Source organism: Carettochelys insculpta, chromosome 1 (assembly GCF_033958435.1).
Source record: "Carettochelys insculpta isolate YL-2023 chromosome 1, ASM3395843v1, whole genome shotgun sequence".
NCBI lineage: Eukaryota > Metazoa > Chordata > Testudines > Carettochelyidae > Carettochelys > Carettochelys insculpta.
The window spans coordinates 275,906,982-275,934,826 of NC_134137.1; the positions used below are offsets into that span (position 1 = coordinate 275,906,982).

A 27,845-nucleotide genomic window follows, 5' to 3' on the forward strand; every position below is an offset into this window, starting at 1 on the left:
GCCACCAAAATGATTTAGCAATGTTTAGCTAAGTTGTTTGTGATTTGTTTATGATGTCATGGACATTTTTGGTACATTTGTTGACCAATTTCTGTTGATAGTTAATAAACATCTTTAAATTTTCATTTTTGTACATTTTCTTTGTCAGGGTGGAGTGGGGGAACAATTATATTTTAGTTCCTTTTCAGTGCAGCTAAAGGCAAGGAGTAACGGTATTATTGTATAGCTTGCACTCAAAAATATTTCTTCCCAACCTGTAATTTATTATTCTTGCTACATATTGCCCATGATAAGGTTTGTATGAGTGGGGAAGTACTAATGTCTGTAGTGCTTGCAACACTTGAATACTTCAGCTTGCATAATACTTCACAGAGTAGTTTATAAACTTGAACTAATCCTTCACGCTCTTTGTTAAATATGTTAAGAACAGTTAGTTATATCCTAATTTGCATAGATTAACTGCTGAATGTCAACAATTATACTGCCAATTCATAGTAACTAATTGTACTTATGAATTTTTGCATTAAATTGTATGGACATGTAGAGACTGGCTAAAATAATCTCTCCATTTGGCACACTTGTAGACTAGGTACCCTCGAGACCATTTTTGGTTGGTTTATAGAGTTCATGGTTTGGCTATTTTATTTGCTCTGTATAAATCTATTAGGCAGGCAATCAAGTCAGTGACTTTTTGTGGCTTCCAAAGTAAACCACAAATCTTAAATAATGGATAGAAGTCCTGTTTTTATTGATGTAAGTTCAAAAGCAATGAAAAAGTAACACTATCTAGTTTTAATGACAAAATACAGCAAACCCTCGAAATGCGTGATTTCGAATTGTGCTTAACTCAGAATTCCTCTCCCCTGGCCCTGACTCAAACCTCCTGGCCCCGTGCAGCTATGGCTCACCCTACCCCACCACATGCAGTTCCAGTTCAACCTTCCCTCACCCCAGTTCAGCAACCCCCACCCTGGTTCAAACCCCCTGCGCATGGCTCTGGCTCAGCTCCACCTCTCCCCCAGCCCTCATGCAGCCCTAATCCATACCAGGCTTAACCCCCGTTCCCCTCCCACAGCCCCAACCCACCGCCAGCCTTAACCATCACCACCTCTCCTCCCCCCAAGGGTCTACCTGTTCTGTGGAACATAATTTAAGAAACACTGATCTAGTGTGATCTCAGCTACGCTGTTTCTCACTCACATTTTAGGGTAACTGTGTTGTGTGAGGCCTTGCCACACAACTTTTTATTCTTCTAATAGGAGACTGACTCCTGTGCTTTGCTTCGCCCCATTTCTCTGTTTATTGAATAACTGCACTCCAAATTATAAGTAGCATTAAATTTGGTGTGTTATAAAACTAAAATATGAGGCAGAAAAATGAAATTGCAGTTTAGTTCAGTTCAGTATATACCAGTACATGTTAAGAATATAAACAAGTGTAGTCGAAGTACTTACATAAAATTTGAACCTCGTCCAGAATATGCATATATGAACACAGGTCTTCTGTGAAATCCTGGAAACGTGGCAATTTCTATTTGATTTTCCACTAGTAGTCCCCTTTCTGGTCCCCCTTTCCTAATTGAAAATATTTTTGAAGTATTCCAGAAAAATAAATACTGCTTTATAATAAGTTCTTTCTTCTGCTTAGGTTTCTGCTTCAGTGTCTTGAAGATCTTGATGCTAATCTACGAAAATTAAATTCTCGTTTGTTTGTAATTCGTGGACAGCCAGCTGATGTGTTTCCCAGGCTCTTTAAGGTAAGCTTTTAGTCAAAGGTGGTGTTTTTGTGGGAATGCTTTGTTTTCCTTTTCATCTTGTGCTGTTTCACCTCTGCTCAGAAGTTCAGCTGTCAATCAGCAAACTAATTATGGTTGGGAATACAGGGTTCCTGTTGCCTTTTAACTTAAATCATTATTTATCTCAAGATCTTTGACGCCCTGAGGACTTTTTCAGATTAGAGGTTTTGGTTTGGAAAGGGGATTTCCAGACATGTTCGTTTTCTTGCTTAGCAGCTGAATTGCTGACCTTGAATTGATTTGAAATTATCTTGACTTTGCTCTTTTTTGTATAAAATAAAAGAGAGCTTATAATAGCCTGCAAAGTATGTACAGTTTTGTGCTGTTGCTAACTTTGCTCCTAGATTGACAACTCCCCCTGAAGGAGAGAGGAAGTTTTTCTTTATTCTGGAACAATTGTTTGAAGTTTCTGGACAGAAATGTTGTAGTCATTCCTAATTTGTAATGAGATGCTTCTCTAGAGGTTAAATCCTCTGGCTGTTCTTTGGGTGGTTTCAGGGTATGGTGTTATACAGGTGTCTCTCTCTCTCTCTCTCTCTCTCTCTCTCTCTCTCTCTCTCTCTCTCTCCACGTCTGGAATCTTTCTGAGGGGGGAAAATATGCAACATTTCAAACCTATTTATTTACATTTCTAAATGTGAAGTAGGAATTTGGGAGGGAGATCAAACTTTTCTGACTGTATACAATCAAGCTAGAATTTCTAGCTGTCTAGATAATTTGGCCGGAATACTGCTTGACTGTTTTTTGATGAAGTTAGATACCTAGCCTCTAAAGTGATTTACGTTAAGGACGGTTAAAGTTTTTGTGGTGAGGATTTTATTACTTACACTTAACAATCTGTCCTACCTTGTATGTAGCTTGGGCATGGTGGGTATATCTACCTTTTCAGTTAAATACATATGGCTGGCCTAAGTCAGCTGGCTTGGGCTTACACTGTGATGTTGTTTAATTGGAGCGTAGATGTTCAAGCTCAGGCTTGAGCCCAGGATCTTAGACCCTGACAGCTGACACTGGCTAGCTGCTGATTTTACATTGCACTGTAGACACACCCTGTGGTTAACTTCGAGGCCTGCGATAGAGCTCTGTGAAGCTTGAAATCTTGCTCTCCTCCTCTGAGTGGTGTATCTATGGGTGCTCCACTTCAGGATCACATTTTGCCTTCAAAGGAGATTTTTGGTGGTAGTTTTTCACCCACCTCAGCCTGAAATGGCACTGTCTGCATTGAGCTTGTCTTATAAGATGTTTCTTATTATAGGGGTTAGTTTAGTTGAGGGGAGGGCAATAACCAGCCCACAAGCCAAATGTAGTTAGCCATGGTTAGCTGCTGCTGGCCCACCAGTGGTTAACCCTGATACCGCATCCAGCCCACAGGGTAGTTCTTGCCCATCTCTTGTTTAGTAAGCAGAAGCTAGCTGGTGGTTGGTTTTATCTGAGGTTTGTTTGGTCCTTTTTATTAGACTCTCCCTCTGGGAACGTGTTTTCCTCAATAGGATGGTATTCCTGGGTAACTGGGGTTCATACCCTTTCTCACTTTCCAGGAGACTATCCTGGAGACAACTAGACATGCTCATTGTGTCCATTGCCCTGGAGAAACACACATCCCTTAAAAGTGCAGCACTTCATTTCAGGATCTGGAAGAACTGGAAAATTAAACTGAGACTCCTCCTCAATGTTCCCTCTAACTTTTTCCATCCATGAGCAGAATAAATTCTATGTGCACCAAGACATGCGTGTATGTGCACTGCCAGTAGAAACGCATGTTTCTCACTGTAGGTGGCTGTGGGCGCTCTGTTAATCACCTAGGCAGAGCCCGAATCTCTCCTGGGTGGCTGCCCACGCGCTCAGCTTACAGGGAAACACTGCTGCTCGTGACAGAACATTCCCACCTACCTTTCCCCCGTCATACACTGGTTTATGATCAACTTCAGTGCCTGTGCCACTTCAGCACAACACTCGAGCAGTGCCAGCCACAGCACACTGGTGTGCCGTGAGAACTGTCCAAGTGTGCAGTGAAATTACGTCAGTCTCCCCTCTCTTTGGTGGGGGCGCTGGGAGGGGAATTGACAACCTGTGCCAGCTGCCTACGTCTCCACTGGTGCAGGGCTTGTCAGTCTCCGCCACCCCATGGTGGCTTTGTGCAGAGCCACCAAGAGGGAAATGCTGACCCCTCAGGACCCCGTTTGCACTGGGAGGCAGCTGAAATGCTGCTTCCCAGCCCAAACAAGCTGGCTGGGAGCCCTCCCCCACTCCCTCCTGTGGCAGAGGAAGGGTGGGAGCCTGCTGGAGCAGGGACGTGGTTGAAACGCCACTTCTGGCTCCAGGGGGCTGGCGGGGAGGGGAGGCTGTTTTCAGTTGTTACTCAGTTACTCAACATTCCTAGCATGTGGTTGAGTAGACTTTGAAAACCTGTCTGGGGTGGCTGGCTAAGACAGTGTATTCTGGGGTGGATTTGAAACATTAATGCGTTTGATCCTAGTTTAGCTTGTTGTATGTACTACTACATTGCAAATCTCTCCAGTGAGACTGTAACCATAGTAAATGTAAGTAAATATGACCTTTATGAGCAATCGATTCAGCTGGAAAAAGTGGGTGTGTCGTGGAATTTTGTCTCATTGAAGTGTGTAGTGTTACTAAAAAGGTTGGGAACCACTGCTCTAGAGGAAGACTGCAGAGGCCTCTAACACTCTAAAAGGATATGTCTTTACAGCAACGTAAGCCCAAGTTTAATAGACTTCTATGTAGCAGACTCTGGATTTGTTAATCTAGGGCTTGAGTGTCTACACCCATTTGTAACCCCAGGTTAGAAACTGAGTCCAGTCTCTACACTGCATCATGTGGGCCTAATACCTACCCATATCCCAGACTTCTTCACAACCTCACAAAATATGGTATTCTAACCCTGTATTTGTGGTGCAATGTGGGAAAACTTAGCTGTCAACCACACTTGGTCCAGAGGGTAAAGAAAGTCAGCCTACGGGATTGTGAGATACCTTGGACCAAAAGTATGTTTTATTGCACAGCAGACAACTGCAGCTGGCCTATGTCAATGTGATTCAGGCTATGGGGCTATAATGCTGCATCATCACTTTCTCTTTCCTCTGAGGTAGGTTTTTAAAAGTCACTACAGATTGAATTTCTCCTGTCCGGCACTCTTGGGACCTGACCAGAGCTGGACAAGAGAATTTTCTGTACCATGGGAGGTCAGTATTGCCTAGCACGTTACCGATGCTTCTACTGGTTATTGGGCACTTACAGACATTTAGGGGTAAATTACTGCCAAATAACAGCACAGAACACTGAGAGCCAGGACTCATGACTATAAAGAAACTTTATGGAACCACGGGAAACTTGGCCACACCTAGGGTAAGTGGTCATCTAGCTAATTAAAATCATGCTGGATTACCTATGTTGCCAGCCAAGAGAGTGTCAAACTAGAGAGAGGTTCATATTGTATAATAATTTCTGGATTAATTCTGTCTGGGAATTTAGCTGCATGATAGCTCAGTGGTTTGAGCATTGTCCTGCTAAACCCAGGATTGTGAGCTCAATCCTTGAGGAGACGATTTAGGGATCTGGGGCAAATAGATTAACAACAACAAAAAAAAAAAATCTCTTGGGGATGGTGCTTGGTTTTGGCAAGGGGACTGGACTCAATGATCTCCCAAGGTCCCTTCCAGCTCTATGGGGGGTGTGTGTGTGTGTGTATGTTGAAAAATGGGTAGAGGGAGCCTGGCTTTTAGTTTGTTTTCTGCTGCTATTGAGATTTTTGAATTTGCTGGTGTGTGTGACTGTATTATTGTCAACGTAGTTATAGGCAAACAAATGTCTTTTCCTCTTCACCGCATGGTGACTGGTGTTTCTAACTTAACACTTCTTTTCCTGAATTGCAGGAATGGAACATTGCAAAACTTTCTATTGAATATGATTCTGAGCCATTTGGGAAGGAGAGGGATGCAGCAATTAAGAAGCTGGCTAGTGAAGCTGGAGTGGAGGTCATTGTACGAATTTCACATACGTTATATGACTTAGACAAGTAAGTTCTGACTGTCTTAAGTTGAAAATGTAGCAATGTGTGTCTGTTATGCAGTGGTCAGTCATTGTTTTGCACAGAAACCACAATGTGCAAATTGCAGTCTTCTTTACTATGTGCTATTTAGATTTCATTCTTCCTGCTCTCTCATTCCTCACCATCCGCAGTGAAATGATGACAACCTAATTCAATACGAAGTAGAATTTTGAACTCCAAAATGGGTCAGGGAAGATAAAATATGCTACAATCAGCCTAATAGTAAATAGGATTTATTATGTTTTAAATATTGGCTTTTGCATATAGTTCATTTTATATACCACTTTTTAACCGTTGTGTTCTTTCATTCTACAGGGTGATAAAGAACCTGCTAAGAATACTAAACATCAATATTAATATGATTCCCTCAGTTATTTTAATCTTCAGTATGCAAATATGCTAAGATTGAAAGTCCTGTACTGTTTCTAATCAGCTAGTTATGAACTGAATGTTTTTCACACATTCCCTTTTTACCAATTGTGTATCTGGAAAGTTATTGGTGATCGCTTGATATCACCATATTGCCTTGCTCAAGGTCCTACTTACATTTTTTTACTGATCACTATTTTTAATGGATTAGTACTTTAACCCCCTTTTTATACATACATAATGGACAAAATGTAAAGTATTGGGCCCATTGAGATTTAGATATATTTATTAACTATGTTGCGGCTTCCAGTTTTATACTATATTAGTTAATCTAAAAGTAATTTATTTCACATCTTTCTAGTAGCTTCTTGCATTTGTATTTTTGTTTCATTATTTGAATTGAGGGGTTGCCCTTTCTTCAGTAGTATGAGGGGAAAAATTAGCTAAGCTGTTTAGAAACAAACAAAAAATGCAGCTCCCTGGGCATAATATGGTTTTACCATTCAGTGCTTCTATATAAGGATTTGTTTGTGTATTCCTGAGCTGTGTTCCTTCAAATTTTTTATGTCCATGGGCAGAACAAATTTTGTCATGTACACCAATATGGAGACAATGGGCAACACATCATCTTCATGTTGGTGCACATAACAAAATTAATTCTGCACATGGACAATCTGTGGTGTGGACGTGGGTGAGGGGTGTGGAGTATGGTGGGGGGCTCAGGCTTGTGGGGTGGATGAGGGCTCTGGCTGGTGATGCAGGCCGTGGGGTGGGGCTGGAGATAAGGTATTTTGGGTGTCGGAAGGGGCTTCAGGCTGGGATGAAGGGGTGTGGAGTGCGGGAGCAGTGGACACAGGGTAGGTGTTTGCAGTAGGTGGGCAGTCAGGGCAGGAGTTGGGATGCAGGTGGGGGCTCAGGTTTGGGATGTAGGGTGTGGTGAAGGGGGTTAGGGGCTCGGGCAGTGAATTGGGATACAGGGCACATACCTGGGGCAGCTCTCGTTTGGTGGAGGTACAGTACAGGTGGCTCTGGAAAGCTGGCCCTGGCCTGCAGGTAGTGCTCCACCATGCCCCACAGCTCCCATTGGCCACAGTTTCTGGTCAATAAGGTGGGGAGAAGGAGGGAAGGTGCCTCAGTATGTGGAGCTGCCTCCTGCCCCTGCTGCCAGAAAAGGTTGGTCCAGAACAAAGGGGCTTCACAGGCCCCCTTTAGCCTGGTGTCCTGGGCTACAACCCCTAAAGCCCCTTTCTTAATCTGACCCCTTTCTCTGTTCTGGCCACAGCAGTTACCTGCTGCTGGCAGGAGGAGTGCCCCTCTGGCTCCAGCAGGGAGCTGCTGTAGCTAAGGGGAGAGAGGTCTCTCCGCCGACCCTTGGTTGCTGCTAGTTCCCTGTGCAGCAACAGTAAGCCCCTGCATGGGGTTTATTAGCCAACTGTGTAGCCAGTCAGCGTAGAAGAAACTTTGCTTGTGAGGGAAGAGTGAAGTGTAGGAGCATGGTGAGGGGCGTGCGCATACACGTACAATGGCTGCTCTTAAAATCATTACATCTTATTTTTTTCCTAACTGAACTTACCCTAATTTTCCTTTGGAATACCTCTAGTATTTATTTCCTAAATGCAGTTTTAAAGCCCTTAATTGGTGGCTTGAATGTATGTCTTGGCAGTTACTTTATTTTTACTGCTGTCTGTAATCTGTTTGCAGATGGGTGTGTATTTACCTTTTTATTTATTATTCATTAACTGATGAGAGGCTTTTTAACCCAGAAAGCAAGAATAATAATAATCACCTTGTTTATGTGATCAAGGCCTTCTGTCTCGGTAGTAGGACTGGAGTAGTATAATTACAGTTTAACTGGCTGATTTAATGTGTATATAGAAAAATAAAATAATTCAAACCACAGTTCAGAACAAATTTCCTGTATACATCTGTGTACATGTATATAAATTTGTAATGTGCACTTGTATGAAATGAATGTATTTGTTTTTTGAACACAGGATTATAGAATTAAATGGAGGACAGCCACCTCTTACCTATAAAAGATTTCAGACTTTAATCAGTAGAATGGAACCACTGGAGATGCCAGTGGAAACCATCACTGCCGAAGTAATGGAAAAATGTACTACTCCAGTTTCTGATGACCATGATGAGAAATATGGTGTTCCATCTCTAGAAGAATTAGGTATGTTATAAGAGGTATATTCGTGCATTGAAGGATGTTAAAAACATTTTAGATATTAGTTAGGAAATGTCATACAGCAAAGATGGAAACCGTGTCCAGGTGACTCCAAGACTTCCTGGCTTCTTTTGGTACGAGGCTAAATAGATGGGGGAAGCTCTGTGTTTTTTGTTTTCCTGTAACATACCAATATTCCTGTAATATCAGACCACAGTTAGAGCACACTTGCTTTAAAACATTGTACTTAGCTAATATGCTTATTTAACAGCTCTTCTTTTGTATTAAACATTTGCCCTATTCTTGTGCTTCAGGATAGCATCCTGTATTCATGCAAACCAGTGATAAAAGCCTGTTTCTGCAAAGCTAAAAAGACATTATGATAAAGTAAACAAAATAATAAAGACTCTCTTCTAAATTCTAATGTATTTTGTCTTCAGTCCCTTCTGTTAAACACAAGCAGATATGACATTGACTCCAGGCTGTCACCAGAAGTGTCTGGGAAAAATCTTGTCAAACCTCCACTGCTCTGTCTAGTCTAGTCCAATTCAAGTCACTTAGTTTTGTTTTTATAATAAAAGAAAAAGTAAAATGTGCAATTGTATAATAAATTGATCAAATAAATAGTAACAGCTTTGCCATCAATATTTAAATATTGTTTGTGGTAATAATCTGTTTAATTATCATTGTCATTTTAATCTCGCAACGCGAGTGTAGATGTGAAAATATTTCTAATTAAACAAATAATGATTAACGAGAGGAATACTGAGAATCAAACTTTGACATTCACCATGAGTTTCTGTGATAAGACCTCTTAAAAATATACAGACCCTAACAAATCATTTTGAAACATTTTAAAAGAATTTTTCTGCTCTTCAAATAAATGTCTGTCGTCTTCGAGTGGTCCCCGTGGGTGCTCCACAATAGGTGTTGGGCTCGCCCGGTGCCGCAGATCGGAATTCTTCTAGCAGTTTCTATTGGATCGCGCATGTGCCGATGTGCGCCGCTCCCTTGCGCACCCTCGGTCATGTGCGCGATCCTGTCCCCGTCAGTTCCTTCTCAACCGCCATCGGCTGCAGACGGAATCCGCTCCGGCTAAAGCGTGAGACAGATAAGATAGTTGTTTCTATGTGTTAGTTCGTTGTTTGTCACTATTAGACAAAAAAAAAAAAAAAAAAGAAAGAGAAGAGCATATTAAATAGCAGAGAGAAGAGGAACGAAGGAGAGAGGGGCGGACAATAGGCTGTTAAGCTGTCCGCTGCCCTGAAGGCCGTGAATGTTGTTCTGGGTTAGAAAGCACTGATTAGTGGCTAAGTACCCTATTAACAGTAAAGACTCACCACAATGGCTTCCTCGGGGTTTAAGAAGTGTGAGTCATGCCGCGAAGCTATACTGGCCTCAGATGGGCATAGTGAATGCATTCATTGCCCGGGGGAGTCTCATGTTACCCAGAAGTGTTCCCACTGCGCTAAGCTTACAGCCAGGGCCGGGAAGAACAGAGAAATGAGGCTCAAAATGATCTTGTTTGATAAGGCCCTCCAGCCTGAGCCGCCAGAGAAGCCTTACACAGAAGGGCCCTCTGGGTTGCATAAAAGGAAGGCAGCCTCTTTGACCCCCTCTGTGCAGAAGAGGAGGAAACTCTCCCTGGCTCAATCCTTGCCGGCGGTCCCAGCAAGCAGGACGGGCGGAACACAGAGCCCCCAGCCGTGAGCTGATGAAAGCGGCAGCGCAGCAGCGCACGTGGCCAAGGCCGGGCCTCTGACTACACAGCAGGCAGCACGGAAGGCGCCGCGAGCGCCAGCACGTCAAGCGCCGGAATTGGCGGCACCGGCTCCCGCAGCGCCGACGGCACAGGGGCACCCAGCACGGGGCCTACCGGCGCCGGAGGAAGCTACCCGTGCGGCACCGCTGTTGACAGTGCTGAGCGCGGTGCCGACAACAGGGCCGAGATCCCCGGCATGGGAGGGGCAAGGCTAGAGCTAAAACCCAGCACCTTAGTCCATCTCCAGGCAGGGCTGTGGTGCCCCTATCACCACCCCCTCTCCCGAGATATACATGCCGCACCGCCGGGCGGCAACTCCACCGGCTTATTTCGGGCCTCCCTCTCCGTTCCTCCAACCAATTTTGCCGTGGCTCAGGCCACCTTCACCATTTTTGGGCATGGATCCCCTTGAGTACTATCACAAACCAGCTTTACCACTATCAATGTCATCACGGAGATCCCGCTCTCCCAGACATCATGGGTACACTCCCCGATCGTGGTCCAGGTCTCCATCACCGGGCCCTTGCCCATGTTGCTATGGTCGTCCTCATCATGCTGAACACAGACACCGCAGGTCTAGATCCAGGGGCAGTTCCTCTCCTGCTACTCGTCAATACTCCCGTGTACACTCTCGCTCTGGGACGGGAACGCAGTTGTCCCAGGGGGAATTAGGTCCAGAGTCCCGAGACTTCTCTTCACAGCCCACCAGGGAGCAAGTATACCACTGAACTCGGGAGCCAGAGGATTTGGGGGAGGCTTACCCCAGCGGTTCCTCCTCATCCTCCCCAGATGAGGCCATTGCCCCTGGGGATGTCTCCCCTCTGGATGACCTTAAACAATTCCAGGAGCTGTTCGAAAGAGTAGCATTCACGCAGGACATTCAGATAGCAGAGGTGCAGGAGAAGCACCATAAACTCCTGAAAAATTTGAGATCCCTGGCTTCATCTAAAATCGCTATCCCGCTGGACAAAGCCATTATGGAGTCAGCCACTAACATATGGTGGACTCCGGCCTCTATTCCGCCTACGAACAAGAGAGCGGATAAGAAGTACTTCGTCCCAGCCAAGGGCATGGAGTTCCTGTTTAGCCACCCACAACCCTATTCTTTGGTGGTCGAATCATCCCAGCAGAGGTCGAAGACGTCTCGGTACAAATCAGGGGGGTTGGATAAAGATGCTAAGAAATTAGAGCTGTTCGGCGGGAAGGTCTACTCCTCCTCTACCCTATTATTGAGAGTGGCAAATTACGCGGCACATCTATCAAACCATAACTTTGACAGTTATTCTAGACTCACTCCTCTCTTGGATTCACTTCTGGAGGACAAGAAGCCAGTGTTAAAGGCGATTGTCCACGAGGGCTACGCGGCATCACGGACGGGTGTCCAGATTGCCCTGGACGTGGTGGACACAGCGGCACGTTCAACAGCCACAGCAGTGGTAATGCGTAGGGAATCCTGGCTCCAGACATCCGGTATCCCCAGAGACCTACAGGCAAAGATCATGAATCTTCTTTTGACAAGCAAAAGCTGTTTGCGGACTCAACCGACTTGGTCCTCCACTCCAGCAAAGACTCGAGGGCCACACTTAAGACCTTGGGTATTTATACTCCCCCATAAAAGAAAAATAAATTCTATCCTCAGCAAAGACGCTATGCTTACCAACCACAGTGCGCACAATATCAGCGAGGCTATGACCAAGGGCGCCATCAACAGCAGCAGCAGTACAGGGCCCCCAGGCGACGTTCTCAACAAAGCCGTACACCCTTGGGGCAAGCCCAGAGATAGCAAGTTTGACGGGTATGTTGAGGACTGCACTATCAACACCATCGCTCAATGCCATTCTCATCTCATGTTCCATCATCGCCTCAAACTGTTCCACTCCCAATGGCAAAAGATCACAACAGACAAATGGGTGCTAGAAATTATAACCACGGGTTACACGATCCCCTTCCAGTCACTTCCACTGACGAAACCTCCCCCCCCGGCCTCATCTCAGGGACGCTGCCCACGAGGCAAGGCTGAAGCAGGAGGTAGATCACCTCATGTTCATAGGGGCGGTGGAAAGAGTGCCGAAACAATTCCAAGGGAAAGGTTTTTACTCACTCTACTTCCTAACAGAGAAGAAAACAGGAGGCTGGAGGCCGATTTTGGATCTACGGGGCCTCAACCGTTACTTGCGCAAGCAGCGCTTTCGGATGATTACAGTTGACTCCATACTTACGGCACTGGATGATGGAGACTGGTTTGCAGCCCTCGACTTACAAGACGCTTACTTTCATATAACAATCCACCCAGCACGCAGACGCTTACTCCGCTTTATGGTCGGTGGGGAACATTTCCAGTACAGGGTTCTTCCGTTCGGCCTATCTTCGGCACCCAGAGTCTTTACCAAAACCCTGGCAGTGGTATCAGCCTACCTGCACAGATGGGGTGTTTATTTTTCCATATCTGGACGACTGCCTACTGAAAGGGGCCTCAAAGGCAGAGGTCCTACGCATGATACGCGTCACCGCGAACACGTTTACTTTGCTGGGCCTAGTTATCAACCTCGCAAAGTCAAAGACCGAACCCACGCAAGATATAGAGTTCATAGGGGTATGCATAAACTCTATCACATCAAGAATATACCTGCCCAACGCCCGCTTCCGTGCCATCAACTCCCTGGTGCAAGTCATGATGTACAGCCCCGCGGTGCCGGTCCTAACATGCCTGCAACTGTTGGGGCACATGGCGGCAGTGACGTTTGTGGTACAGAATGCCAGGTTACACATGCGAAGCCTGCAGCATTGACTGGCAAGTGTTTACAAACTGGCATCCCACACTGGCATTGACTGGCAAGTGTTTACAAACTGGCATCCCACGACGGAGGTGCGCAGATCGCTAGTGTGGTGGGAAAACCCCAAGAACCTACTAGTGGGGGTGCCCTTCCACCAACCACAAATTTCTATTTTTCTTACAACTGACGCCTCCCACATAAGATGGGGAGTGCACATTGGCAGCAAGGTGACGCAAGGGCTATGGTCCCCTGCGGAACAGACACTGCACATAAACATACTGGAGCTCAGAGCAGTGTTCAGTGTGTGCGGACATTTTCAGGAATACCTGCACGGCAAAGTAGTCGGGATCAATACCGACAATACCTCCACTATGTTCTACATCAATCGACAAGGAGGGGCACGATCCCGTGCGTTATGCACGGAAGCAGTCCGATTGTGGAACTGGTGCATCGCCAACATAACGATGAAAGCCTTGTACTTGCCGGGCGCCCACAACGTGAAGGCAGATCAGCTGAGCAGGCGCTTCGCACTCACGCACGAATGGCAGATCCGCTCTGACCTGCTACGGCGCATATTTCGTACATGGGGGTTTCCCTAAGTCGATTTGTTTGCCACCCAGTACAACAAGAAGTGCCCCCAGTACTGCTCCAGAGCAGGAATAGGGTGGGGGTCCCTGGGGGACGCATTCATGATTTCATGGAAGGGCCCTCTACTCTACGCATTTCCCCCCACAACGCTTATCCACAAGGTTCTGCAGACAGCCAGAAGGGAGAGAGCTCGCATGATACTCATAGTTCCAACTTGGGACCGGCAACAATGGTTTCCCTTGCTTCTGCGCATGTCGGATTGTCCACCACTCCCCCTACCAGTGGCGCCGGACTTACTCACACAGGCTCAGAGGTCCATAGTGCACCCGCAGGGACTACGCCTACAAGCATGGTTAATCCATGGCTCAGCGCCTTAGAGAGCATGTGTACGGAGGGAGTACGACAAGTCCTTGGAGTGTAGCCAAAGGACCTCCACCAGGAGGACTTACGAACAGAAATGGACACGCTTTACAGCCTGGTGTTCCGCCAAACAGTTAGCTTCCCTTGACATTCCTATAACTGTAATACTAGAATACCTATTGGACCTCAAATGAGACGGGCTTTCTCTATCCTCGCTAAAGGTCCACCTTGCCGCTATATCAGCGCACACACACATTCACCTCTCTCCTGAAGTGGCAGACTTACTATTTCAGCCTCTGCAGCGCTACTTCCACATAGTGGATGTGGTTAATGCGTGAATCAAGCAACTCAATGCCAACTCAATCCCATGCAATTGGGTTTGGCAGGACAGAATATTTTTCAGTGACTTTACAGTTTAAATTGTTGATTATAAAACTGTTCTGGCCAAATGCCCATTTTTTTTTTTTAAAGTTATGGGAAACTGTGTGTTGCTGGAACATTTACTGGAGACACAAAAGTAGCAGTTTTAGGCCATCCTTAAAGAGGATCAGCTAACAACCAGATTGGTGCTAGAAACAGTACTGTATGTAACTGATACAGGGGTCCACCGAGTCTTCATAACAGTGGTACTGAGGCAGGCTTCTGCCTTGCACCTTTCTGGGTTGCCCAGAGTGGTGCAGAAGATTTTCAATATGAAGGGCCTCAACTTGTTGCAGAGATTCTTTCTACATCCTGAAGGATTCTTGGACCACATTACACTACTGAGAAATCAACACTGCAGGACGGAAGAGAAAATGTAACTCTTAGCCACACAAAACCGACCAACTCAACATTGTTTTGAGTTGCAATGTAAGAAGACCAGGGCTCAAAAATGGAAACAGTCTGCTCCCCAACCTTCTACCTCTGAAACCATCTCTAACCACTTTTGATGCCTTTGTCAAGGGCCTGAAAAATTATACCTAGCAATGACAGCTGCCAACTGGGCACTTGTCATGCCCCTTCAGTTGTCTCCTGATCCTGTTTCACAGCAATTTTATCATTTCTGACAGATGAGTCCTGCGGATTATTTCAGAGAATTACACCATTTAGTTCATGTTCCTCCCCCATTGTCCTTCAGGGACCCTTATCATGAGAACCTCCTTCATCAGGACATATATTATTTGTTGTGTCATTGAACCAGTCCTGGTACAACTCAGGAGTAAAGGGGTGTACTCATTATTTCCTGATCCTCAAAGTGAAAGAAGGTTAGAGACAAATACAGGAAGGTGCAGACATTCAAGATGGTCACACTAATAGCCATTATTCCAGCTCTAGAACAAGAAGTTTGATATCCAGTCCTTTGAACTATAAGAGATCTATTTCTGTATCTCAATACAACCCTCATATATGAAATTTCCTATAGTTTACTTTTGGGGTGAACCACTGTTAGTATAGACTGCTCCACCCAGGTTCTCTTTGTACTCTCACAGTAACCCCGGTACAGTGACTGGGGTTTATCAGCACCAACCTCAGTGCAGTACAGGCAAGAGCATTCCTCTTGGTACACACTCACCCGCCCCCCCGGGGGCAGGTGCTTCCCTCTTAGCCTGAGATACTCACCCAAAGAACAACAAGACTGAGGGCAAAGGGCCTTCCAAAGAAGTGACACTCCATATCATGCTTGTAGAGAGAAGGGCTGGCAGGAATGCTTATATATAGTTTCTGCCATTCATCAAGAACATCCATGTGAAAGTCATGATGGATTTAATATGACCTGTATGTTCTTCATATATCACTAAGAGGGTGCCAGATCTCTCTCTCCATCTCCAAGGATGCATTTAGACTTTGGAAATGGTGCATCCATCACAGTGTGCTTCTCTCAGCTATCTACCAGAGATACACAACATTGCAGCCAACAATTTCAGAGTTTGTCATGACCATGAGTGGGAACTGAATGCAGAGGTGCTTCAACATGCATTAATTCACTCTTTCAGGAACCCGCACTACAGATCTCTTTGCTACTTACCGGCACAAGAAATGTCCTCGTTGCTGCCCAGGACTTGCCTGGAAAAGCATTCACTGGGGATGCCCTCATGCTGCTGTAGGACAGGGATCTCTTGTATGCCTTTTCCCAGTTTACTTTTTTGTCCAAGGTCTGTTGAAAATTCAGCTAGACAAAGCAAGAGTTAGTTTGATCACCCCTCTTGGCCGAGATGCATCTGACTCTTACTGACACAGATGGCCACATGCCCTCCTGTTCCTCCTGGGCCCATTCCTAACCTGATCTTTCAAAACTGGGCTGATCCTTCACCCCAGTATGAGGATCCTTTGATTCCAGGTCTGGCTCTTTAGTTCCATGGCTTAGACACAGAATTCTGTAATGAGCTAAAAGATGAATTGTCACACAGCCAAAGTTGATTATTCAGCATACTTGCCTACAAAATGGAAATGATTCCAGCTTTGTTGTCATTCTAAACTTACACACCCAAACTCATTTTCTCTCCCTCTGATTTTACACTACATTTTAGACCTAAAGATGTCAAAACTTTTGGTTAGCTCCCTTATGGTGCCTCTCATGGTGAAAATGTCATTCCACCAGCAAGTGAACAATTGCTCAGTGTCTGCTGATGCATATGTTCCTTTAAGGTCACTGGGACTCACTTTTCACATATGGCATCACCCGCTACAGACTGTGACCTTAATCTAGTTCTCAGGGCTTTGACAAGACTTCCCTTTTTGAGAAATAGCAGCCCTGATGGTACACCCATCATTCATGGGGGTTTTTTTTTTTTTTGGTTGAAAGACCAATTCATCTTGAAGCATAGTTCAGGTTTCTTCCTACTTTTGCTTGTTTTCCATATGAATTAACAGATCCATCTCCCTCTCCTCCCCACCTCAGTAAGATCCTGAAGCTCTGAGGTATTAGCTCAAAGCCCATCCAAATGGATTTCTGGTTGCATTAATCACTGTTACCAAGTGCACAACCTGTTTCTATCCATATATTCCATAAGCACTTCCTGAGGTCCATTTCTACCCTGGTCACATTCCTGGGATAGGAATATCTTTAAGGAATTCGTGCAGCAGCAACTTGGGCCTCTGCCCAGGCATTCTCAGAACACTGAGATCACTGAAGGTTCAGCCCCTGATGCCACCTTCAACCCAATAGTACTCTGCAATAACAGTTTCCATTTCAGTCCTTCAGCCTCTAGTAGTGGGTAGTGCTTGGGAGTCACCTGTAGGGATACTACTTAAAGAAGTAGTAGAGGAAGTTATTCACCTTGAGCAGTAACAGTGGGGTGGTTTTTTTGTGATGTTTCTCTCTATGGGTGCTTCACAACCCATCCTTCTCCCCACTACTTCAGAGTTTTCTCTAGGGTGCTGCTGTAGAGAAGGAAGTGAAGGAGTTTTGCCTGCACAGGGTTAGATGGCCATAAGAGGGAGAGAGCACGTGCACAGACTAAATGGTCACTGCTACTAATTAATTTCCTATTAGAGGTGCAGGGTGCGCACACACCTGCTGTGGAGCACCCATAGGGTACACGTCTCAAAGAACCATTGTTACTCCACAAGGTGAGTAACTGCCTCTTTACTGGCAAGTATTCACCTAACCTGTTCTTAAGAACCTCCAATAACGTGGATTCTGCAGCTTCCTTCAGAAACCTATTTCAGTGCTTCACAGTTCTCATAGTTTGAGCATATTTCCTCATACAAGTTGAACCTCTCTTTTCCAGTACCCTTGGAACCTAACCAGTGCTAAATGAGAGAATTTTTCAGACCATGGGAGGTCAATGTTGTCTAGCACATTACTGAAACGTCCACTGATAACTGGGCTCTTAGCAGACGTGGGGTAAATTGCTGTTAAATAACAGCACAGAACACCAGGAGCCACGACTTTATGGGACCACAGGAAACTTGGCCATACCCATGATAAGTGGATGTCTGGCTAACTAAAATCATGCTGGATTACGGATGTTGCCAGATGAGAGAATTCTGGATTAGAGAGATTCAACCCGTTTCAAACATCTAAACCAAATATCCCTTTCTGCAGATTATGCTGAGTAGACATGGAGACTGTAGAGACTTGTCTCTGTAAATTTGATTGTAAATTTAAATTTGTCAAAACAAGCTGTTAACATTTTGACTATCTTTAATTTTTTGTTATGCATCCTTAAAATTCTAATGGAAAAGGATCTCATTTAAATAGAGAAACTCTGTAGTTCTTGTATCCCAAACATTTAGAGTTGAAAACTCCAAAATGAAAACAGTTTGGGAGCGATTTTTAATTGACTGTGCCGAAGAATTTAAGTGAGATCTGTCCAGTCTTGCCTTTTATAATAGGGCATAAAATTGTACTTAGGATGCTTGCAGCTAAATGATGTTTTAATAGGGTTTGGTAGGACTTGTTCACTTTGGCAAACATTTCAAAAGCTGTATTCTGCTATCCAGTGATGTTCTCAAACCAGGATACAGTTATTCTTCAAGAATTGGGATAACTCTGTGCTACAACATTAAAAAAAAATTTTTTTTTTAATTCAATCAGGTTTTGATACAGATGGCTTGCCTTCAGCAGTGTGGCCAGGTGGAGAAACAGAAGCTCTCACACGACTGGAGAGGCATTTGGAACGAAAGGTATGTTGTATTGTGGTAAGCAAAATTGGCATTTTGAAAACCACTGTTAATTACTACCACAGGTTGCACCTCTGAAAGCCGTCACTCTAGTTTGGCAGGACCACAGATGCTTCTGGGCTAGAGAGCCTAGGAACCTAAGGGCAGGAGGGCCGGTTGGGGCCTGGGCCAGTGTCTGACTGGAGTTGAAGTCGGTGAACCGCAGGAGCTGGCAGCAGGGTGGAGCTGGGGCCAGAGCCCTGTGCAGCCCACAGCAACTTGGAGCCAGGGCCAGAGTTCCCTAGCAGCAGGCCAGTGCTGAAGCTTTGTGACGGCCACAAGAAGCCTGGGGCCCAAGCAGGAGCCTCCTGGCAGTATGGAGCAGTGGTGGGGCCCTGCAGCAGCAAAGGGGGCATGGCAGGAGTCCTATAGCAGTACATGACAGCCCATAGCAATCTGGACTGAGGCCAGAGTCCCTAGCAGCAGGCTGAGACCAGAGCCACACAGCAGCCCAGGGGAGTGCCAGTGTGGTTCCCCCCAGCAGGCCCCAGGACCGTGGGGCAGGCCAGAGCCCTGCAGCAGGCAGAACTGGAGTTGGAGCCCCACATCAGGAGCCAGAGCCTGACCCCTCCAGGAAGGCAGCAGCTGGGCTTGGGAGCTGGTGGCAGGGGACCTCCCCTAGTGTGGCACATACTCTTTATCAGGACCTGACTGGTCCTGAATGTGCCAGACCAAAGATGTCCAACTTGTACAAATAAGTATGGGGGGGATTAAAAAAAAAGAACTTCCAACTAACTTCAACAAAAGACTTGTACCCTGCTATGGATGGAATTGCTGTTATGGTTTATGTAATGATTTTTAAAAGTCATTTAAAAATTTAGGCTTTCAACTTTTATAAAAATTGAACAATTAATAAAAATGGGATGATATCTCATGTAGTGTAGAATCTATACAAATGCTTTTTCCAATGTACAGTAAACTCTTTCAGATCTAGCAGCCCCAGGAGTGGGAAGTTACCAGATGTTAAAATATTATGGATGAGAGAGAGGGAGTACTGCAACACCAGTTCTCTGACTTCAAGGCCACACTACAGCAGCGCCTCCCTCTCAAAAGCCCACAGCAGCCTGGTCCCCACAGCCCCCTCCACACTTATCACCAGAGCTCAGATGCTCCCAGTGGCTCAGGTTCCGGCCCGTGCTACTGAGTAGGGCGTTGACTTCATGTGCTCTGGCCACCCGTCCCGCTGCCCTCTCGCAGGGGTTCAGCAGCTGGTTGCTGAACAGCCCAGGACCCTCTCCACCCCAGGCAGAGTTGGGGAATGGCAGATGCATCAGCCTTGTTTTGGCTCCCCACCTGCATCCCAGTGCCAGTCCCTTCTTAAGAAGGGGAAGCGGCATTGATGGCTCTGGGTGGGACAGGATCCCTTTGCCAGCTGTGAGCAGCACAGCCCCCTGGAAGAAGAAACCTATGCACTGTGAGAGTGCCTGGTGGCAGTGGTTGTTAAAACCAGTTGTTTGAGAGTACCGATTGACTGAATACCAGTTAAAACAGAGTTTAGTTTAGTTACCTTCCATAAGGTGCAGTTTTAGTCACAAAAAGCGAGTATAAAGAGAGCTTCTTAATCAAGTTATGTTTCAGTTGTATTTTCAACTTTATAATCTTCCTCTCTGTCTATGAATCATCTAATCTGTATTCTACCAATTTGTTTTCCTTTTTCTAAGGCTTGGGTAGCAAACTTTGAGAGACCACGAATGAATGCAAATTCTCTTCTTGCAAGTCCCACAGGACTTAGTCCCTATCTGCGGTTTGGCTGTCTGTCATGTCGCCTTTTTTATTTCAAGTTAACAGACCTATACAAAAAGGTATGAACTCAGCTTGGTCGGTTATTCATGTTTGTATAAAGTGAAAAAAACTGAAAGTATTTTCTTTTTGTCGTGCCTTTCAGGTAAAGAAGAACAGCTCTCCTCCCCTCTCCCTTTATGGCCAGCTCTTGTGGCGGGAGTTTTTCTACACAGCAGCTACTAATAATCCACGCTTTGATAAAATGGAGGGAAATCCCATCTGTGTTCAGATTCCATGGGATAGGAACCCTGAGGCTTTAGCCAAGTGGGCAGAAGGCAGGACAGGATTTCCTTGGATTGATGCAATTATGACACAGCTCCGTCAGGAAGGTTGGATTCACCATTTAGCCAGACATGCTGTGGCATGCTTCTTGACTCGAGGTGACCTGTGGATTAGTTGGGAAGAAGGAATGAAGGTACAGCTTTTCATTAATGAATTTCTGATACAGAGAATCAGAATTACATATGAAAGAGATCCATTAGTAAATTCATTAGCTTTTAAATGTAGATTGTGGTCTAAACATATTAAATCATGTAGTTCTGGTAGGAGTGATGAGGTCTAAGTTTCAAGTGCCAATTATACCCCCTTTTTATGTCTAGTAGTGGCTCTTGGTGCTTAACATTAGGTAACCCAACTTTTGAAAATTGAAGTTAACAACTTAAATCTCTTTCAAAATCTAAATAGAATATGGAGGAAAAGAGTAGGTGATCTCTTGAGGACACTTTCAGCTGCACAGTTCTATGATAAGAGTAAATGCAGATTATTCATCCATTGATACAAATTCTTTACAAAACATACCATCCATTCTCCTTCCAAAAGAAATCATCAATCTTTTGTTTTCAGATTAGTAGGGAAAACAATATGGCAATTAAGGGTGAGAAGAGGAGTAAGTGTCGCAGACATACAATGCCTTGCTGTATCAGGATCAAACATGTGGACAACATGATTTTTGAGTAATCTCAATTAGTCAGTCTATATCTTCCTAAAACTGGAGACATGGACATTTGGGCTGGGTGTACATGTGCCCCTTCCTTCCTTTCGAAAGGGGCATGTTAATGAGCGGGTTCGAAATATGCTAATGAGGAGCTGCAATGAATATGTAGCGCCTCCTTAGAATAGTGGCAACCACAGCAATTCGAAAGTGTGCCTTTTTGAATCACGCGCTGCTCATGGAGACGGGAGCTTCCGAAAGGACCCCCCGCCAGTTTTCGAAAGCCCTTCTTCCTGTCTGGTGATCGGAAGAAGGGCTTTTGAAAACGGGGGGAGGGGAGTCCTTTCGGAAGGTCCCATCTCCATGGGCGGCACACAATTCAAAAAGCCGCCCTTTCGAATTGCTGTGGCCACCGTTATGCTAATCAGGTGCTGCATATTCACTGCAGCGCCTCATTAGCATCTTTCAAACGCGCTCATTAACATGCCCCTTTCAAAAGGAAGGGGCACGTGTAGACCCAGTGTCAGAGTACAAAGGTGTCAGTCGCATTTAGTACTTGCATCTTCTTCTTTGAGTAGTGTCCATATGGGTGCTCCACTGTGGGTGTATGTGCTCCCCTGTGCCTCTAATCAGTGGTGCAGGCTGTGCATACATCTACACTGGAGCACCCATACGCTAAGCCTATACTGTAGCCGTAACTCAAAATAACATATGCAATTTGCGCAACACTAATTTCATAAGGTATTTCAAGTTATCTTATTTTGAACTCGGTGCCATTGAAATTCAAAATATGGAGCTATTTCAAGGTTTCCTCTACCCCTCTCACAAGAAGGGGTGACGACAACAGAATGCCGCACTCCAAAATAGTGCTGCTATTTCAAATGTATCCCAAAATAGCAACAATAATATAGCCATAGTCATGGTGGCACACATCTCAAAGGACCGCTGTTACTGCCACAAGGTGAGTAACTTACTTGGTCTTTGTTTAGTCCTTGATTTTTGGTTGTGTTTCAGATGATAAAATCTCTAAATATGGTCAGGTTTTTTTTTCATTTTGTTTTTTGTTTTTTGAAAACTTACTACAATTATAAACAAAGTTCCTTCTGTTTGATCTTGAAGATGAATAGATTTGCTAGCTGAGTTGTGGTCACTGTCTTTTTCCTTTTTCACATGTAAACAGCATTCTTGGTTATGCAAGTAATTAAATGAAAAAACCAAAGGCAGGTTGTCATAATTAGTTTATACATGTGTAAATTGTGTGTCTGTATATTTATAATGTACAACTTTATTCATTTGGTTGTACATCTTGCAGCTATTGCTTTGCTTACCCTTGGAGTTGTTAACCCAAGGTACAAAGGAACATATTTATGTAGTACAAGAAGATATAATTTGAACCTTCCTTTGCTGGTGAGAATGAATCTCCCATTAATTCTTGCAGTGTGTTATACAATCTTAGCAAGTGTGCTTGAAGGGGAGCATCTAGTGGCTCGATTGTGTACTGACATTCTTTTTCTTTCACCAGCAAAAGTTGGTGCAATGAAAGATACTACTGCCATGTATCTCTAAACTTATTTGGTAACAGCTTAAATTTAAAAAAATGTTTCAAAATTATTTTAACCAAATATTTTTGAGAAAATAGATAACCAAACTGCTTCCATAAAAAGGTATAGTAGCAGGTGTTTACCTAACATTTTACAAGTTTTTTTAGATATCTTTTAAAATTCTTCTTTTGTTAAATGATATTGCTTAGATCGGGGTCATCAACCTTTCCAAGGTAGCGTGCTGAAATTTGACGTTTTAACCTCTACGTATGGGCCAAGTGCCAGCAATACTACTTAAAGTCACTAATAGTCCTACCTACAACAGCTTCATTAATAAATAAAGATGCAGAGCTTTACCATTTAGGTGGTGGTCGGTAGCTTTAGCTGGTCTTTTGTTAATCCACAGGCAGCATGACTTTGAGCAAGCTCCTGGCTGCACAGGGGAGGAGGGGCAGGGCTGAGCTCCTGTCTCATGTGCTGATAAAAATCAGCTCTCATGCTACTCTGGCACCCAGGCTGGGGGTTGCTCACCCCTGGATTAGATTCTTCTTTTTGCTTTCTGTGGTGTTCTAATAGCGATGTGTAATTAAGTATGCAGTGCACATTTAGCAAGGAAAGACCTTTTCATTTTCTGCTGCCCTAGTAACACCTTCTTTCCCACACACATTTCGCTGTGTATTAAACTTGAATTTTAGATTTCTAGCGGAACATGTTAATTGTAGTCCTGGATCATGTTAATATTTGGGGGGTACAGGGGAAGATTTATTATCCTAGGAAGGGAATTAGATTGTGATATGACATTTTGAGATTAGGTAGGTTTTAAAGGAAAACCTGCTGAATATTTTTATGTATTGAAAAAGAACTTTCAAAGCGCCCCCCCCCCCCAAAAAAAAAATCAGTGTTTCATATTTCCCTTCAAGAAATAATCTTATCTTTCTTTCAGACAACAATCTTAATGATGCTTTTAAGCAAGGTGAGATGGTTTTATGCAAGTTAGGATTGATCAGATCCACTTTCTCCATGGAAAGCACTGGAAACTTAAAATTCTTCAGGTGTCCTCTATGTACTCCCTCTCTTGGGACTGTTGCATCAGGATGGTAAAACCATCTGGTAGCAGTGCTCACTCCCCTGCATACCTCGTTTAGTGTCCAACTATGTTCTGAGAGTGAGAGTTTAAAGAGGTTGTGGCATTGTTGGCACCTGAGTTACTTCCAGCTGCAGCAGTAAAAGGACATGAACCAACAGCTCACATATTCCACTGATACTGTCTGTATCTTAGTAAAATGTTAATAGTTTCATAGTTAGTAGTCCATGGATTAGGTTAGATTTAGAGTAGATTGTGGATTTAAGGAAAAGCTTCATTTTTGCTTACATGTGATCCCAGTAAGAAACAACACAGGTCTTTCCAGTATCTGACATGCAGGTTCCATGTTTTAAAATGTTTTGAGAAGAGCCATTTCCCATCTGTAGAATATTCACATATTAGGCTGGCAAAGAAAGACAAAAGAGACTTCAGACATTTTTATTATTGGAGGTATGGTATGTCAAACTTCTGGGATCCAAGAACTCCTAAAGGAGCAGAAAACACGAATTGGAAACTTAATCAGCTCTGATGGAACGCAAATTCAAGAAATTCACAACAAAATGATCGCTCCTGACACTAAGCTTCAGTTCCAAATTGATGGATTTGACCATTTTCTAAAGTCTTAGACCTGACTCAAAAATAACATTCTGTGGAACTGGTTTTAGGCATTCACTCTAAATAGTTTATCAGAACCCTGGGCAGCATATCAGCTGTATATGATGCAAACAGAAAAGGAGGAACCTGATTGTCTTAAATTTACCATGAGGCAGTAAGACTTTGGGATTTGTGTATCCAGTACAACATAAACTCAATTGCCCTGTGAAAAGCTAACAATATAATTTTAGATAACTGAACAAAGATTCTTTGGAGACAGATGAATGGTTTCTTAACAGTTGCAAGAACAAAATACAAAATAAAGCTGTTGCATTAGAACATCAGTGAAGGTATCAGATCATGCACTAGAGGCCAGCTTCAATGTTGCCAGATTGATTGCTAAAGCCAAAAAACCGTATACTATTGCTGAAACTTATTCTCCCAGCCTGCCAATTATCCACACTATGATAGGTCCAGAAGCAGCAAATGAGGTAGCCAGTTTTCCTTTCCAACCATGCCATCAGCAGATGCATTGAAGAAGTGTCAAAGGATATAGAAAAAACACTGAGAAAATCAAAACCAAAAAAGCAGTGAAGTAGCACTTTCAAGACTAACAAAATAATTTATTAGGTGAGTTTTTGTGGGACAGACCCACTTCTTCAAACCATAGCCATACCAGAACAGACTCAATATTTAAGGCACAGAGAACCAAAAATAGTAATCAATGTTGACAAATCTGAAGAAAAATTATCATCAAGGTGAGCAAATCGGGGGGGGTGTGTCAAGAATTAGATTAAGCCAAGTATGCCAAAGAGCCCCTATAGTGTCTCAGAAAATTTGCATCCCAGTTCAAACCATGTGTTAGTGTGTCAAATTTGAATATGAAAGAGAGTTCAGCAGCTTTTCTTTCTAAAGCAGTGTGAAAATTCTTCAATAAGACACAAACTCTTAAGTCATTAACAGAATGGCATCTGGGCATTGCTTTGTATATTGGACAGACTTCCAACTCTCTCAGACAGAGTTAACGGGCACAAAACAGACATCAAAACACTCCTGATCCACAAACCAGTTAGTCTGCATTTTAATAAAGTGGGCCATTCTGTTAATCACTTAGTTTGCATCTTATTGAGGAAGAATTTTCACATGGTTTTTGAAAGAGAGACTGCTGAACTCTCTCATGTTGAAATTCGACACATTAACACGTGGTTTGAACCGGGATGCACATTTTGCATACTTGGCTTAATCTAATTCTTGGCTACTCCCCCACCCCACCCCCCGCTCTCTGATTTGCTCACCTTGATAAGTTTTTTTTTTTCTGATTTGTCAACATTGATCACTATTTTTGGTTCTCTGTGCCTTAAGTATTGAGTCTGTTCTGATATGGCTATGGTCTGAAGAAGTGGGTCTGTCCCGCGAAAGCTCACCTAATAAATTATTTTGTTCGTCTTGAAAGTGCTACTTTACTGCTTTTTTGTTTTGATAGTATATAGACAAGTACAGCTTTCTGTTATTGAGAAAATCAGAGGCAAGAAGATTTTCCTGTCAAATGATGAATCTGCAGACACTGACAGTTGTACACATTTGCTCCAATCCCTCAGAGAGAGAGAAACATCTACAAAACCATTACCAAGCTTTCCTGAAACTACAATACCCACCTAAGGAAGTGAAGAAACAGATTGACAGAGCCAGATGTGTACCCAGAAGCCACCTGCTACAAGACAGGCCCAACAAGGAAAACAAGAACACCACTTGCCATCACATACAGCCCCCAGCTAAAGCCTCTGCAGCGCATCATCAGTCATCTCCAACCCATCCTGGACAATAATCCTTCACTCTCACAGACCTTGGGAGGCAGGCCAGTCCTTGCCTACGCACAGTCCGCCAACCTGAAACAAATTCTCACCAGCAACTATAGACCACAACATAGTAACTCTAAACCTGGAACCAATCCCTGCAACAAACCTCAGCACCAACTCTGCTCACATATGTACACCAGTGATGTCATCACAGGAGCTGACATCAGCCACAACATCCAGGGCTCTTTCACCTGCACATCTACTAGTATGTAGTATGCCATCATGTGCCAGCAATGCCCCACTGCAGTTTACATTGTCCAAACTGGACAGTCTCTACATAAAAGAGTGAATGGACATAAATAAAATATCAGGAAAGGTAACATACAAAAACCTACAGAACATTTCAATCTCACTGGACACTCAGTAACAGATTTAAGAGTAGCAGTCCTCCAACAAAAAAAAAAACCTTCAAAAAATAAACTGCAAAGAGAAATTTCCAAGCTGCAATTAATTTGCAAATTTGACTCCATCAACCAAGGATTTAACAGACTGGGAGTGGTTGGACCATTACAAAAGCCATTTATCCACTCCTGATAATTACATCTCCACATTAGCTGCTGATAATGGGCTGCATCCCCCTGACTGAACTGATTTGATTTTTCCTCTCTTGATGATCACAACTCCACATTAACTGCTAAGGGGCCACATCCTCCATGACCGAATAGAACTTGTCAACTCTGGCCCTCCCCGTGACTGAGACTCCCTCTGTAAATCCACCTCTGGGAATCCCGACTACCATCATGCATCTGATGAGGTCGGTCTTTGCCCATGAAAGCTTATGCTCCAAAATGTGTGTTAGTCTATAAGGTGCCACAGGACTTCTTGATGTTTTTGAAGATACAGACTAAGTCAGCTACCTCTCTGATACTAAGTGCAGTTGTTTAGCTTGCTAAGGAGGGCAGCTTGAGGGAGCATTATTTATTCTGTAAGGAACTTCCACAGAAAACAGCAGCTGGGCAGCACATGAAACTCTCCTGAGTGGCTGCCCAAGCTCACAACTTACAGGGAACATTTGTTAATGGGCATTGCTGCTGGTAGATTCTACCTTTCTGCACCAATCAGCAAGAGTCCCAAAAATGTGACTATAGAGCATCTATCTTGAAGAACTCCAGTTACAAGTAACCTTCATATGTCAAAGCTAAATTTTAGAATTCTTAAATAAGTAAATATTAACTATTAACTACCTACTTCACCTTGAATGGTCCCTTGTCAGATGAGTTCCCTCATGTATAAAAATTTGTTTACCTTATATTTTGCTGCAACACTGAGTACCTTTCCCAGTCCTGAAGAAGAGCTCTGTGTAAACTCAGAAGCTTCTCTTTCACTAAGATGTGATCCAACATAAGATACTGCCACATCCACCTTTTTTAATTATTAACTTTAGCTGTTAATTGAACCATCTTCCAAACAGCTATAAAAGCATTAGAAAGTATAAAAAAAAATTAGAAAGTTAATGTCGCTTTTTATTAGAGTACATATGGAGCTGCTTGGGAACGAAAATTCACACCCCTGGTTAGAGAGTATGT

The 27,845-nt window shown here is 43.9% G+C and overlaps 1 protein-coding gene across 1 annotated transcript in view; it reads left to right on the forward strand.

Moving 5' to 3' along the window:
- CRY1 (cryptochrome circadian regulator 1) overlaps positions 1-27,845 on the forward strand; it is a 101,154-nt gene that overhangs the window by 60,711 nt on the left and 12,598 nt on the right. The window contains exons 2-7 of the mRNA XM_075008013.1: positions 1,648-1,756; positions 5,686-5,828; positions 8,225-8,409; positions 18,407-18,495; positions 20,193-20,333; positions 20,417-20,728. Coding sequence (XP_074864114.1) covers positions 1,648-1,756; positions 5,686-5,828; positions 8,225-8,409; positions 18,407-18,495; positions 20,193-20,333; positions 20,417-20,728 — 979 coding nt within the window. The remainder of the gene's footprint in view (positions 1-1,647; positions 1,757-5,685; positions 5,829-8,224; positions 8,410-18,406; positions 18,496-20,192; positions 20,334-20,416; positions 20,729-27,845) is intronic.